At 44.0% G+C, this 13,494-nt stretch overlaps 2 protein-coding genes across 2 annotated transcripts in view; both read left to right on the top strand.

Annotated features, from left to right (window-relative positions):
- The window catches only part of LOC138446991 (uncharacterized), a 29,120-nt gene extending 19,939 nt beyond the window's left edge, over positions 1-9,181 (top strand). Inside the window, exon 4 of the mRNA XM_069602488.1 lies at positions 6,343-9,181. Within this exon, the coding sequence (XP_069458589.1) occupies positions 6,343-6,468 (126 nt within the window). The 3' untranslated portion in view covers positions 6,469-9,181. The remainder of the gene's footprint in view (positions 1-6,342) is intronic.
- On the top strand, positions 6,511-6,834 carry SERTM1 (serine rich and transmembrane domain containing 1). Its single transcript, XM_069601552.1, has one exon. It carries the CDS (start codon positions 6,511-6,513, stop codon positions 6,832-6,834), a length of 324 nt encoding a protein of 107 aa, XP_069457653.1.
- Positions 9,182-13,494: the final 4,313 nt, after the last annotated feature.

Here is a 13,494-nt window from a genome sequence, read left to right as displayed (position 1 = left end):
AGATGGTCAAAACATTTAGTTTCCTGTCTCCTTTTGAAATAGTTTCTTGTGTTTTTATTTTTATTTTTTAATTTCATTCAATCTATACAGTTTTGCATATCAAGAAAGGTATATTCTGAATATTCTGTGAATTATACCTTATGTGGATAACTAATTTTTAAAGAATCTGCACAAAATAACTAGCCTAACATAGAAGTATTCTGGAAATAATTTAATTATTTTGCTGAGGAAATATTTTACTGAGCCGGAGGCTAATCCAGAGAGATAAAAGCCATCACCGAGGTAAAGAGAGATAATAAGGAATTGGACTGAATCCAAAGCCACCTAATGACCCACCCTAGAAACTAGTTTTGAAAATAAATCACAGATACTAAGCTGTTACGCCAACATTTCTTTAATTTTCACCAGAGTACTATGAAAAAGTTCTGATTACATTTTCTCATCATTCTTTTGAACTACAGACAAAGAGGGCTGTTCCTTTTCATTTTCTGGCTGCCATTATCCAGTCCAGGGGAGCTTCCCAGGTGTTGCTAGTGGTAAAGAACCCGCCTGCCAATGCAGGAGACAGAAGAGATGCAGGTTCCATCCCTGGGCTGGGAAGATCCCCTGGAGGAGGGCGTAGCAACCCACTTTAGTATTCTTGCCTGGAGAATTCCATGGACAGAGGGGCCTGGGAGGTTACAGTCCCTAGGGTCGCAAAGAGTCGGACGCGACTGAAGGGACTTAGCACACGTGCATCCAGACCAGACCATGAATTCCAGGACGTTATTCAGAAACTTCATCTCTCCACATTTCTTTTCATGAAATGGCTCTCTAACTCCACATTGAATAGCAGATAGACTCAGTTTTTTTCTTCACTTGGTTTTATTTTTTATTGTGCTGACACAGGGAATCATAATGAGATTCCACTAATTTTCACACAAAATTCTTCTCCCAAAGCACTATACTGACTAAGCAGGAGCAGTTCTCAAATAAGCAAATATATGGGCGTCCCTGGTGGCTCAGAGGTTAAAGCGTCTGCCTCCAATGCGGGAGACCTGGGTTCGATCCCTGGGTTGGGAAGATCCCCTGGAGAAGGAAATGGCAATCCACTCCAGTATTCTTGCCTGGAGAATCCCATGGATGGAGAAGCCTAGTAGGTTACAGTCCACAGGGTTGCAAAGAGTCGGACACGACTGAGCGACTTCACCTTATGTATGGACGGAGGAGCCTGGTGGGCTACAGTCCGTGAGGTTACAAAGTCAGACAATTGCAGTGACTTAGCATGCCTGCAAGGATGGGCTTAATCAGCTTTGAATAAGGTTAGTAGTAATATAATGAACTTTATTTTCATTATTGCAAGCCCAGGGGTAAGTGTTTGCCATTGACTGCAAGTGAAGATTTACATTTAAATCTTTACTTGTAGTGGGTGGCAAGTATGTATTGTCAGCACCTACCTTCTCTTACCTAGCATGACCTAAATGGGCACTAGGTGAAGAAAAAGCATTAAGAGAAAAGAAAATCATGCAAATTGTAAAGGAAAATTCAAGGTCCTATATAAAACATGTTCTTTTCTAAGTAGAACTAAAAACAACTGTGCTAAGACATAAGTTCCCCTCCAGATTCTGGAAATGGTAGTTTCTACATGTCCTACAAAGAAAGAGATCAAATATATCATCTAAAACTATTCATTACATTATACGATTACAGTTTACATTTGTAGACCTGGAAAGAGCCTTTACCATGCATGTTAATACTGTAGCAAATTGTTGCTAATGGTTTGGGAGGCCCACCTTTTGGAGAATGACACAGCAGTGAACTGTTGATTCAACGTCCTAACTGCTAGGGCACTCTGAATAATGTCCACAAGGGAACAAAGCAGCTTGTCCCAGTTTTCCACGACAACAACAACAACAACACCTTTCACAGAGTTGCTATTCACATAGAAATGTATTTAAATAAAGGTCAGAAACTCAGAGACTGCTGTGCCAGATTGGAGGCTGACGGTAGGCTGGGTTTAATCCACCACTATATTGTACAAGTCAAGACCCTGGCAGAGGCCCCTCCCACAAGCTGGCTGCCCAGGGGTCTTGCAGTGCATCCAGGAGAGCACTCAGAGAGGAGGGCTTATCGAATCTTCTTCCTTTCACCAAGCAGGAAGGTACACACACCAGAGAGTATGCTCTGTTCCTGCAGAGCTTCACAGTCCTCATAATCAGCCCATGGGAAGGAAAGCTTCTGTTCTTTCCGAGGAGTCACAGAGGCTGGGCCCTAAGTGACAGGCAACAAAGGCCCGCCCCCCCTCCACCAGGTCTGCCTTAGCTGTGCGGTTCCTCTGACTCCCCACCCCACTGGACTCACGGTGAGATTACACACCCATCCTTCCTCGCTTCAGGAGGTGACTGCCATTTGTAGACTTCTTCCCAGCACTTTTTTTTATTCCAAGAGACAAAAGGGATAGCTGGCTGATCATGAACTGAAACATCTCCCTAGATGTTCATTTGCAATGCGATCTGTCTCCTCTTACTTTCTCAAAAAAAAACAAAAAACAAAAAACAAAAAAAAAAACAAAACCAAAAACAAACAAAAAAAACCCCCACAACTTTCTGAGAACGGGTCAGAGAAAAAAAAAGCATCGCAATCCTCACATGGATTTAGGTGCTACGTGAAAGGATAGTCTGCTCTCGCTGCCCCTGGATGGGTCGAGGCTATGCATTTCAGATGAAATCGCTTTCTTTTTTCCTTTGAACCTAATCTGTTTGGGAGAAACAGCCCAAGAAGCAGCATCTTGAAACACACTTGTTTGATTTTGTTTCCACAGTACCACCTACAGCCTCATTCACACTGCTCAGTGACTGAACACATACACTCTGGGTCATCCTCAGCATTACACAGACTCAAAATATTCACCAGAGAGAAAGAGGAGTTATCCATTTTTAAGACGTCTATAAGAAAATGAGAAGTGATGTCATCAAGTTAAAATGATTCTAACAGTGTGTACACTCTATTGTTTCTGAGTAGAAGAGTGAAATGAAGTTTGTAGATCTGTCATTTTAAATTAGGTAGTATTCTGAAAGTAATAGTAAATCTAAAATATTGGGGGAAGGATATTTAGAGAAGATATTTAATTGTGAAATGTTGAATGAGGATGCAAGTTGTCATCTGTTCATTTCTACCATTACCTCCCAAGGTCACTTGGAAGGTCAGACATTTTCCCCAAATATTCTCAGCCTCAGTTGCCATAAACTCTTCCACAGACATTTGAGGCTCACAATGGGCTTTTGCCTCAAAGAAGGTGATCTTCAGGAGGTGAAAAGTACTCTTGGAATATTTACATTGTAAATAGATACCTTGGATTTAGCAACTGGTCTAGCAGCCAGTTGTGAGCTCTATCATTGAATTGCCAGTGACTGATTTGGTGCCTCCAAACCCACCTCCAGAAAATGATACAGAGCTGAGTAGCAAAGGTGGTTTTAGAAAACTCAGTCAATTTCAGCTGAATGTATGACCTGTACGTGTCAGAATTATTGGACTAGCAGAGACCTGGAATTCCCTCTAGTTCTTCGAGGGATTGAGAAAGACGTGTATCTACTGGTCTTTTACTTGGATGGCCTTTTTTTATTTTCAAAGCATGATTTTGGACACAGTGTCACATCCTAACTTAGGAGCTTGTGGAGAGATAGAAAAGGTATCATTGGACAGATGGGAAAACAAATATCAAGACTGAACTGTGAACTTGTCCAAAGTGGCAGGTAGGAATTAACTGAGTGTCATCATTTTCTCTTCCTACCACAGTTGAGGAAAAGTTAAGAACACAGTTCAGGCATGGGTTCCTCTCTGTCCTCTGTTACTGACTAGCTGTGAACCCTGAGTAAATCACAGTTTCTTTGTTGATCAGTTTCCTCATCTGCAAAATGGGAATAATAATTCCTGCTCTGCCTCTCCTACAAACTAGTTTGTGTGAACACAAAATGCACAGCCCCTACCTTCTTACCGATGCCAGAAAAAGAAGGCATAAAATCATTACTACCAAAGGATAGGTAAATTGAGACTGGATGGTATAAAAGGTGGAAGTCCTCACTTATCTTCTAATTAGATACATTTATTTTTGTCATATCGATGCAAGGCAGCATCTTTGTCCTTAGTTTCCTCAGCTAGACTTAGGAGGTCTTATCAGAACATCTTGAATATTTCTTTCCATTCAGTTCACACGATTCTTTCCTATGCACCATGCTGCCTGGGAGTGAAAGTCGCTCAGTCATGTCTGACTGTTTGTGACCCCATGGACTATACAGTCCATGGAATTCTCCAGGCCAGAATACTGGAGTGGGCAGCCGTTCCCTTCTCCAGGATGCTGTCTCTGAGATGCTGCTATTTTCCCTACAGATGAATGGCTAGGGCACTTTTCTGCTGTATAAGGCATGGTATTACTACCAGATCAGTGGAACCCGTTTGCATTCCCACTGTGATTCTGTCTTTTTTTTTTTTTCCAAAGGATCCTTAGGAGCCTATAGCAGCCTAATGGAATTAAAATCACCAAAGTGTAATGAGGAGTGGGAGTCTCATTATTTTAGGAAATACTAAGAGCTTGTCCCATGGCCTCCTCTGAGGAGTCACTGAGATTGTTAGCTGGCTTGACTGCCGCCAGGGCAGCCCTCTCAGAGGGTCCCTCCTTCTTGGGGATCATTAGTGCCGCTCAGCCATAGCCACAGCGGCCACTGTTAGCCCCTCAAGGAATCAGTCACTTAATTAGATTTGAGGAATGGAAGGAAAGGCAAGTTGTCAAGGTAAAATGCAGGCAGAGGTTAGGGAAAGGGAAAGTCAGGGTACAGAGGATGTTTTTTGCATCAGCATTTTACTACCTCTGATGCCAGGAAATCTGGAAATTTACAACCAAATGGTCCAATGCCATAAAGAGCTAGGAAGAGCATCTTTGCCGGATTTGAGGAAAGAGAGTCATCCATCAGAGGGACCGTTCTCCCTCAGGCTGCTTCCCTCGCCCCCACACGGACTAGGCAGAAGCTGGCTGGGACTTCTCCAGTCACGGACGCGAGGGCGGTAGAGACACACCACACCCACACACACACCCACGCCTGGAGCCTGCAGAATCACACACCTTCCCTCCCAGGATGCCTGCCTGGCTCCGTCCACTTTGTTTCTGGCGTTCCTCACAGGGACCACATAAGGAGGGGGAACATGGCCAAGAGCATTTCTTTCCCTGCACGCATTCACACACATCACACATATACACACGCACCTCCCCCCTCACACACCACACATACACACACACACACACACACACACACACACCACACTACACCCATACCCCCCTTATATACCCCACATCCCACACACACCATACCATACAAACATACACACATACCACACGTACACCCACACACACACCCATACACATCACACCCCTCACCCCACACACACACCACATATACCCACACACACACATACCCCACACACACAACACATACACATAAACCCCACACACAGATGAACCTCCCCCCACCATGCACACACACACTGAGCTCATTTTGGCCCAATTTTAACAATTCACAGAGTGCTTCCCTGTCTATTACCTTGATCCCTGCATAACACAGTGTGCAGTGGGGGCAGTACTATACTATTTTACAGATGAGAAAAATGAAGCTCAGAAGCTAGGCAATTTAAGATAAAGGAGAATTCAGGCCTCAAACTTACGGCTCTTAAGAGCAAACCCAATACTCTTTCTATTATTAAAAGGAAATCCAGCTTTTATCAATCTGAAGGTTTTCTATTTGTTGCCTAAAATATGCAGAACAGAGCACAGAGGTAGACCTAAAAGGAACAAATATACAGGAATGGCACCAATCCCAGAGAGACACGCTTTTATAAACAAGTCAGCAAATATGAAAGGCAAGCTTACACATGCAGTGATTCTCCAAAGCATGCTAGAAGGAAATACTGGTCAAAAAAAGTTGTGCTAGTGGGCTGGACAGTGCAGGGAATTCATTTTCTGGAGGAGGAAGGTTTGCAGCTAACTTTTGGGGTCCTATTCTCAGAGCAGGCTTGGAGCATCTGTTGAAATCTCAGCAGATGGAACATACCAGAAATGTACTTTCCTTTTTATTTTGGAGAAACCTGGCACCTAGGGTACTATGAGATCAAATAAAAGTGCATTTTTATATCATCATTTGTAACATAAAGTCAGGAACATTACTTGTTCCTGGGAAAGTGATTTCATTTTTACCCCTCCCTGATGGATTTTATAAGTAAGCCATGCTGAAATGAAAACTGGAAATGAGAGTCAGTGTGACTTCTTTCTGAATAACGCACTCAGTTGTCTGGGGTTTTTTGTCTTTGTTTTTGCAGTGTCAATGGACACCTGGTACCTGCTGCCTTTGCTTGGAAACTGAGAAGCTCTGCTGTGCCTCAGTGCTTGCTGATGCTATCACAGCAGAAGGAATGCTGGTTCTGTCCCTTTTAAGCCCTGTGTGAAACTGACTTTTCATCCACTGCATTCTGTGACCTTCCGTAACGATGTCTGCACCTGACTCCCCCTCTGCATTCTCGGGGAGTGTGGAGAACGGGACTTTCCTCCAGCTGTTTCCCACATCCCTGTCCACATCGGTGGACCCGTCCTCGGGCCACCTGTCAAATGTCTACATCTATGTGTCCATATTCCTCAGCCTGTTAGCCTTCCTGCTCCTGCTTTTAATCATCGCCCTCCAGAGGCTCAAAAATATCATCTCCTCCAGTTCCTCCTACCCGGAGTATCCAAGCGACGCTGGGAGTTCTTTCACCAACTTGGAAGTCTGCAGTATTTCCTCGCAAAGGTCCACTTTTTCGAACCTTTCCTCCTGAAGAAAATGGAAGAATCTTTCAGTGCCGTGGCTGCTGAAGCTTTCCCTCAGGGGAAGTATCACAGGAAGCAGGCACCTCAGGAAAGAAATGCCCATTTTGTTCCTTTTCACCAATTAGACCTGGTTCTCCTCCTCCTTCAGCCCTGATTTCTTTTTCTGTTCGTGATGCTTTTTGTTGTGAATGTAGGAGTTGATGCTGACAGAAATGCTTACATGGTGAGGAATTTCACCCAGACCACTTGATGAACCTGCAGCTGGCTTCTTGGTGGGGCAGGCCACCCTGCTGGACACCTGAGGCTGAACTCACCTGAGGCGGCCTCGCAGAGGAAGCTGGGTCAGGGCTCTGCACTTCTGTTTCTCTTACAAAACCATGAAACCAACGGAGCCAGCAGTAGAAGATATTTTACATATTTAAAAGATAAAGTGGAAAACACCAAGTTTAAAAAAAAAATCAGTTTGGATTTCATGTATAACATCTCTACAGCCAGAGGCAAAAATATGCTGTGTTTTATTTCATTTCACTTTAACCAATGAAAATCACATTTATTGATGAATTAAGGTATATATGGAGAAGTTCTGGAAGACTTTAACTTTTAATAGCAAGACAAATATGTGTTATGATGCCGTTTGTAACATTTCTGCTTTTGGGGTTTTTTTTTCCTACTTATGTTATAGTCTTAATGACTCTATGTTTGTGGAATTCTTTGTGATAATTGCTGTTGCTATTCCTAAGACAGGCACCAGAACAGACACTGGAAATTTTTATTTTGTATCCATAATTTCCATCTGGGAATCATACATACGGAAAATAATCATTTAGTTGTATTTTGCACAGTAATAACTCCTTGTGGTTGTGAAAGTATGTTCTTTTATTCAGTATCACAGTCTTCAGTGCAGAATTATATTAACTCCCAAGATGTTAGATGTCTGTTCACTCACATTAGGTTGCAAAACTTAGAAGACTCCATTGCTAAATAGTTATGTTGTTATATACTCTGTGAATGTTACATGTCTCTGATAATTCATTGTTGTATATTAGCATAATACTCTACGTTAGGACTCCAGGATGTGGATTTATGTTTAAAATTGTAAACACTCACATTGGGTAGGGGGCTGCTATCCTGTGGTCAGCCAAGCACACTTGAACTCGGGGGCTTTGTGCATGAAAGGAGGCACTCTCGAGAGCATAGACATGGAATATGGAGGGACTCAGGTTGCCCCCAAAGAACTAACAAAGCAAGCAAAGAGTAGCTTTGCTACTTTGCAGCTTCTTAAGAGTAAGAATTTTAATATAATTTTTGAAATCAGTGGTCCACGGTGTAAACACTGAATGTATTCATTCTGCAAAGCCCCTGCATCAGCCTGGCCCCAGCTGCCCAGGGCAACTGGACACTTCTTATCCAAAATATTTAATAATCTGAAGTGGTGGGGCCTTCAAGCCATCCTTTGGTTTGGTTGCGTGGCATCTCTATCCAGAACTGGAGTGGGGTAAAGAATGCACCATTTTTACAGGGCATACCTTTGTCATTATAAAATTCTGAGAGAGATGCAAATTCACATTGAGGATCAAGTTTTTTGTTTTTTTTTTTAATCCATAAGCCTCACTGAAATCTGACCATATCGGAAGGTTTATGTATCAAAAATCTCCCCAAACACAGAGTTGCACAGAGTTGCAGCCCTAAAATGTATAATGAGTGAAAATTTCTCCTCTGCTGTCATTTAAAGCACAGCAGTGTGTTACAATGTTATTATATAGTATAAATGCTGGACTGGAAAAACTGCTATTTTAGACCATTATTAGCATTCTGTGTGTGTGTGTGTGTGTGTGTGTGTGTACACAACATAGAATATATAATATATACATATATATATTCACACCCTTCCCAATTAAGAGTTGTGTGAAAGCTGCACAGGATTACAGAGGCATCTATATCATCACTTTTGCTCTTTGATCAATCTTGTGCTATTTTGGTTACCAAGGTAAAAAGGACTCGGATGAACTGATTTTAAAAAATAAAGGAGCAAATTTGCCACATGACCGTATAATTGCGAATGATCTGTTCTAAGGGGGTAACTTTACACTCTTTCCTTCTGGAAGAGATCTAAAGGCTTCTAGGACTAAAACTTTTTTTTTTTTAATTTTCATGCACACCCCTCCCTTCCCAACCCCCCTCCATGATGGTGCCAGCTCTCAAGGCTGGTGTTTGGGAGCAACATTCAAAGACATAAAATAGGGTCTGTCACTCCCAACTTGTCAGGATAACAGACTCTACAACCTGAGATGAATTTAAGAAGTTCAGGAAGGTTGGAAGACTGGTTTATAAATAAAGAAATCAAGCCCACTGGAAGGAAGCCTGGCTCTTTCATTGTTTGTTCTCAGTGAGGCAGTCCACAAGCTTCTCTCCCGGGAAGGCTTTTCCTTCAAGTCCTCGCTGAAGCAGGATCAATAAAGAGTGGTCAAAATGCCAGCCTCCCCCCACCCCTGAAGGATCCCCTCCCTCTGGGGCAGTGAGTTCCAAAAGTCCCTGATCAGAAGAATCACCTGGATGATTGGGAACTATTCAGGAAATATTCCCAGGCCACAGTCCAGATCTCAGGAGGGAGCCAGAGAACCGGTATTTTTAACAAGGACCCTGGGTGATGCTCATGGTCAATGAGATACACTGTGGCAGAGGAAAGTCAAAGTGTTAGTCGCTCAGCTGTGTCAAATGCTTTGAGACCCCACGGAGTATAGCCTGCCAGGCTCCTCTGTCCATGGGATTCTCCAGGCAAGAATCCTGGAGTGCATAGCCATGCTCTTGTCCAGGGGATCTTCCTGACCCAGGGATTGAACATGGGTCTCCTGCATTGCAGGCAAATTCTTTACCATCTGAGCCACCACGGAAGCTCAGGGTCACACATATTGCCTGAGCATATTTGTGGAGACCAGCCAGGGAGGTCTTCCCTCTGGACTACTGCCTAAGTAGCAGCTGTTTCTCTGAGAGAAGTGTCCCCTTCCCCACACACACAGCTCACAGTCCCACCCATGAGGGAGCGGCTGAACTCCAGGCCACCCTCCCCGGTGGAAAACTGCTGTCATCACATTGGGCTCTCGGGAAGAGGGATGTGAGAAAAGCACCTGTTTCACAAGTTTGTGTACCTATAACAGACTAGGTTAGAGAATGGGGGTCACCGACGAGATTTATCAAATGACAGAAAATGTTTTTCACGGTATTCTAACTAGATTATTCCCACAATCCAAAAGAAAACAATAGCATATGAATGAACCAGTGAATGAAAATCAAACATTCTCCAAGAAAAATGCCAGTGTTTAGACGTGCTGCCTCTGGAGAAGGAAATGGCAACCCACTCCAGTGTTCTTGCCTGGAGAATCCCAGGGACGGGGGAGCCTGGTGGGCTGCCGTCTATGGGGTTGCACAGAGTCGGACACGACTGAAGCAACTTAGCAGCAGCAGCAGACGTGCTGCCTAAGGTCTGCCGTTCCCCAACCCAAGGCTGCCACTTCAAACCAACACCAGGTCCCCTGTCCTTCAGGAAACCCTCTAAGATCCCTCCTACCTGGCAGAGCATACAGAACTCACACTTCAGCACTGCATTTCCCAGGGCCTGAGTAACTCAGGACAGAACAGGGTGCGTGGAGGGGACGGAGGGTGGTTCCAGGGGATGGGTGGGGGAGGCTGAAGGGGAAGAGTCCGACGGGAGCTCTGGGGCTCCCAGGGCTCTCTTCAGGCTGCCCCCTGAGAGGACAGCTGTGCTCTTTCTTCCTGGTCACCAGTGGGCAGCTCTTAGAACCCTCTGTGTGTGTATGTGTGTGTGTGTGTAGCATACACTCACACACAAATCTCCCGGGAACAAACAACAATTCTCAGTGTTCAAAGTCTACACATCATTTTTCAGTCTGCTGACTGCACTACAACCCTGCCCTCAATGGCAAGCAGAGCACACTAGTTTTTCCTTATTCATTCTTTGACTTCAAAGCCGTGCCTAAACATCTCTAGTTTGTACGAGACGATTTCTAGTACCACTCCTTTTATTGCAACAGAGCTCACTGACCCCTGTATTCACTCCACATCTGACTATTCAGAGACCTCATCAAACCACTGCCAAGTACTGACTGCCTTTCTTTATCTTGTCTGTGTGTGCTCACTTGTGTCTGACTCTTCATGACCCCATGGACAGTAGCCTCCCCAGGCTCCTCTGTCCATGAAATTTTCCATGCAAGAATACTGGAGTGAGTTGCCACTTCCTCCTGCAGGGGATCTTTCTGACCCAGGGATTGAACCTGCGACTCCTGCAATGGCAGGCAGATTCTTTACCGCTACAGCTTAGATCTGATCCATTCTGAGGGATGGTGTGTGCCACCCTGAACACTGCAGGGAGACATCATTGTCATCAGGTATTTATTAAATAAACAAGACCACTGGCAGCAGGTATAGCAAAGAGATATAGTTTCTTCCTTCAGGAGCCTAAAAATTTAGTGAAGAAGATACAGAAACAAAAAAACAGTATGTATAATCACAATTACTATTAGCACTATGAAGAGAATGAAATGGTGAAATGATAGACAAGAAGGGAAACTCACTTAAGATATGGCAGTCAGGGAGAGCCTTTGTGATGAGATCACATATGAGCACTGAAGCATGCTGGGAAGAGTATTTTTTCAAAGGGAGCAGTGTGTGCAAAGGCCCTGTGGCAGGAAAAGTCTCAGCTCCTATGACGTTGGAGTGGTGGGCAGGGGCAGATTATGCAGGCCTAGAAGGTTATAGGGGCTTCCCAGATGGCACTAGTGGTAAAGAACTGGACTCTCAATGCAGGAGACTAAGAGCCATGGGTTTGATTCCTGGGTTGGGAAGATCCCCTGGAGGAGAGCATAGCAATCCACTCCAGTATTCTTGCCTGGGGAATCCCAAGGACAGAGGAGTCTGACAGGCTACAGTCCATGGGGTCTCAAAGATTTGGACATGACAGAAGCGATTTAGCAAGCACACACAGAAGGTTATAGTAGAAATTTGGGTTTTATTCAGAGAGCAGGGGGAATCCATTGAAGGGTGTTAAGCTGAAAAGTTAAATCATTCAATTTATGTTTAAGAAAGATTACTCTAGCTGCTTTGTGGAAAACAGACCAAAGATGGACAAAAAGTTCTATTCAGATCCTCCCTGAGTGGGGTATGGGAGTGGGTGGAGAGTAGTTCTTCATGCTACAAATATCTGTTCATCTTCTAGCCATGGAAACGGTCTTAGCTTAGAATGAGTGTTGCCACACAACTCCCTTCCTCCTCCACACTCTCACCTCTCCTCCTCTCTCCCTCTCCTTCTCCCCCCGACTTCCCCACTTTCTCAGATTACCTTCCTCCCCACCCTTTCCCTCCAATCCTCTCCTCTTTTGTCTCCATTTGACCCTTGTCTAAAGTCTTTGAATCATTTTCAGTCCATGTAATATTTTTAACATCATGTGTGACTAATGTTCCAATAAAACTAATACCACAGTAAAGCTGAAGTATGTAAAATTTTGCTCCTTTTAAAATTCTATTGATGAAAGAGTTGTCATGCTTCATCTACCCTCTGGAGAACAGTTAACATTTCTGGATAGTTTATCCTCAGTTATCTACTTGCCCTGTTTAAATCACTTTATGTGGCATGGAACACAGGCATGTGTAGATTCAGGTAGAGGTGGTTCAAATCCCTGAGCCTTAAATATTACCTCTGTGACTTAAAGCAACCTCTCTGAGCCTCCAAGACCTTAATGACATAAAGAGAACAGTAACTTCACTGGTGGCTCAGACAGTAAAGAATTTGCCTGCAATGCAGGAGACCTGGGTTCAATCCCTGGGTCAGGAAGATCCCCTGGAGAAGGAAATGGCTACCCATTCCAGTATTTCAGCCTGGAGAATTTCATGGACAGGGCAGCCTGGCAGGCTATAGTCCATGGGGTTGCAAAGAGTTGGACATGACTGAGCAACTAACACTTATATCACACTTACAGAATGTAAAAATTAAGTAGAAATGGTATATAAATCATCTAACATCATATTGCTTAATATGTGGTGATTACTACTGTACAGGCAAATATCAGGCAAATATTGTGTAGAACTTTTGGCTCCTAAAAGTTCAAATTTTTCCATTTGTTTCTGCCTACTATCTGCTCTCCCTACCTTCGTGAATTTAATTCCACTTCCACTTTTTTTTTTTTCATTTATTTGTCCTGTGCTGTTGTGATCTTCTTCCCCCACTCCCTCTCTAAGCTCCCACGGCCTCAGCGAAGACACGTGAGGGGGAGAACTCGTGCTGCTGTTTCCCTGAACAGCCCTGTTGACTAACTCCAGCCCATCCCCTTCCCAAGGTCTGCGGGCTCTGGGGTCCTGTATCAGAATATGAGTGATAATGGTGGAGAGACAGGTCGAGGATGAAGCCTGCTGGTGATCAGGAATTTGGGGTTATAGTCAAACTTGCAGTCATCCTAGGAATGTCAGGGTGGGATGAGATGGTACCTGGAGATGTCAGGCAACCTGGAGGCCCCTGCATATTTGCCCAGATCATCCAGGGCTGCCCGGTGAACCAGCATCTCTGGACTCCCAGTATGCTCTGTTTAGCTGCACAGAGTATCACTGGTTCCCAGACTATCCTTATATTTTTGAGGAGTCTTTGCACTACTTCTCCCTGG

This window comes from Ovis canadensis, chromosome 10 (assembly GCF_042477335.2).
Source record: "Ovis canadensis isolate MfBH-ARS-UI-01 breed Bighorn chromosome 10, ARS-UI_OviCan_v2, whole genome shotgun sequence".
NCBI lineage: Eukaryota > Metazoa > Chordata > Mammalia > Artiodactyla > Bovidae > Ovis > Ovis canadensis.
This window is presented reverse-complemented; position numbering and strand designations above follow the sequence as displayed.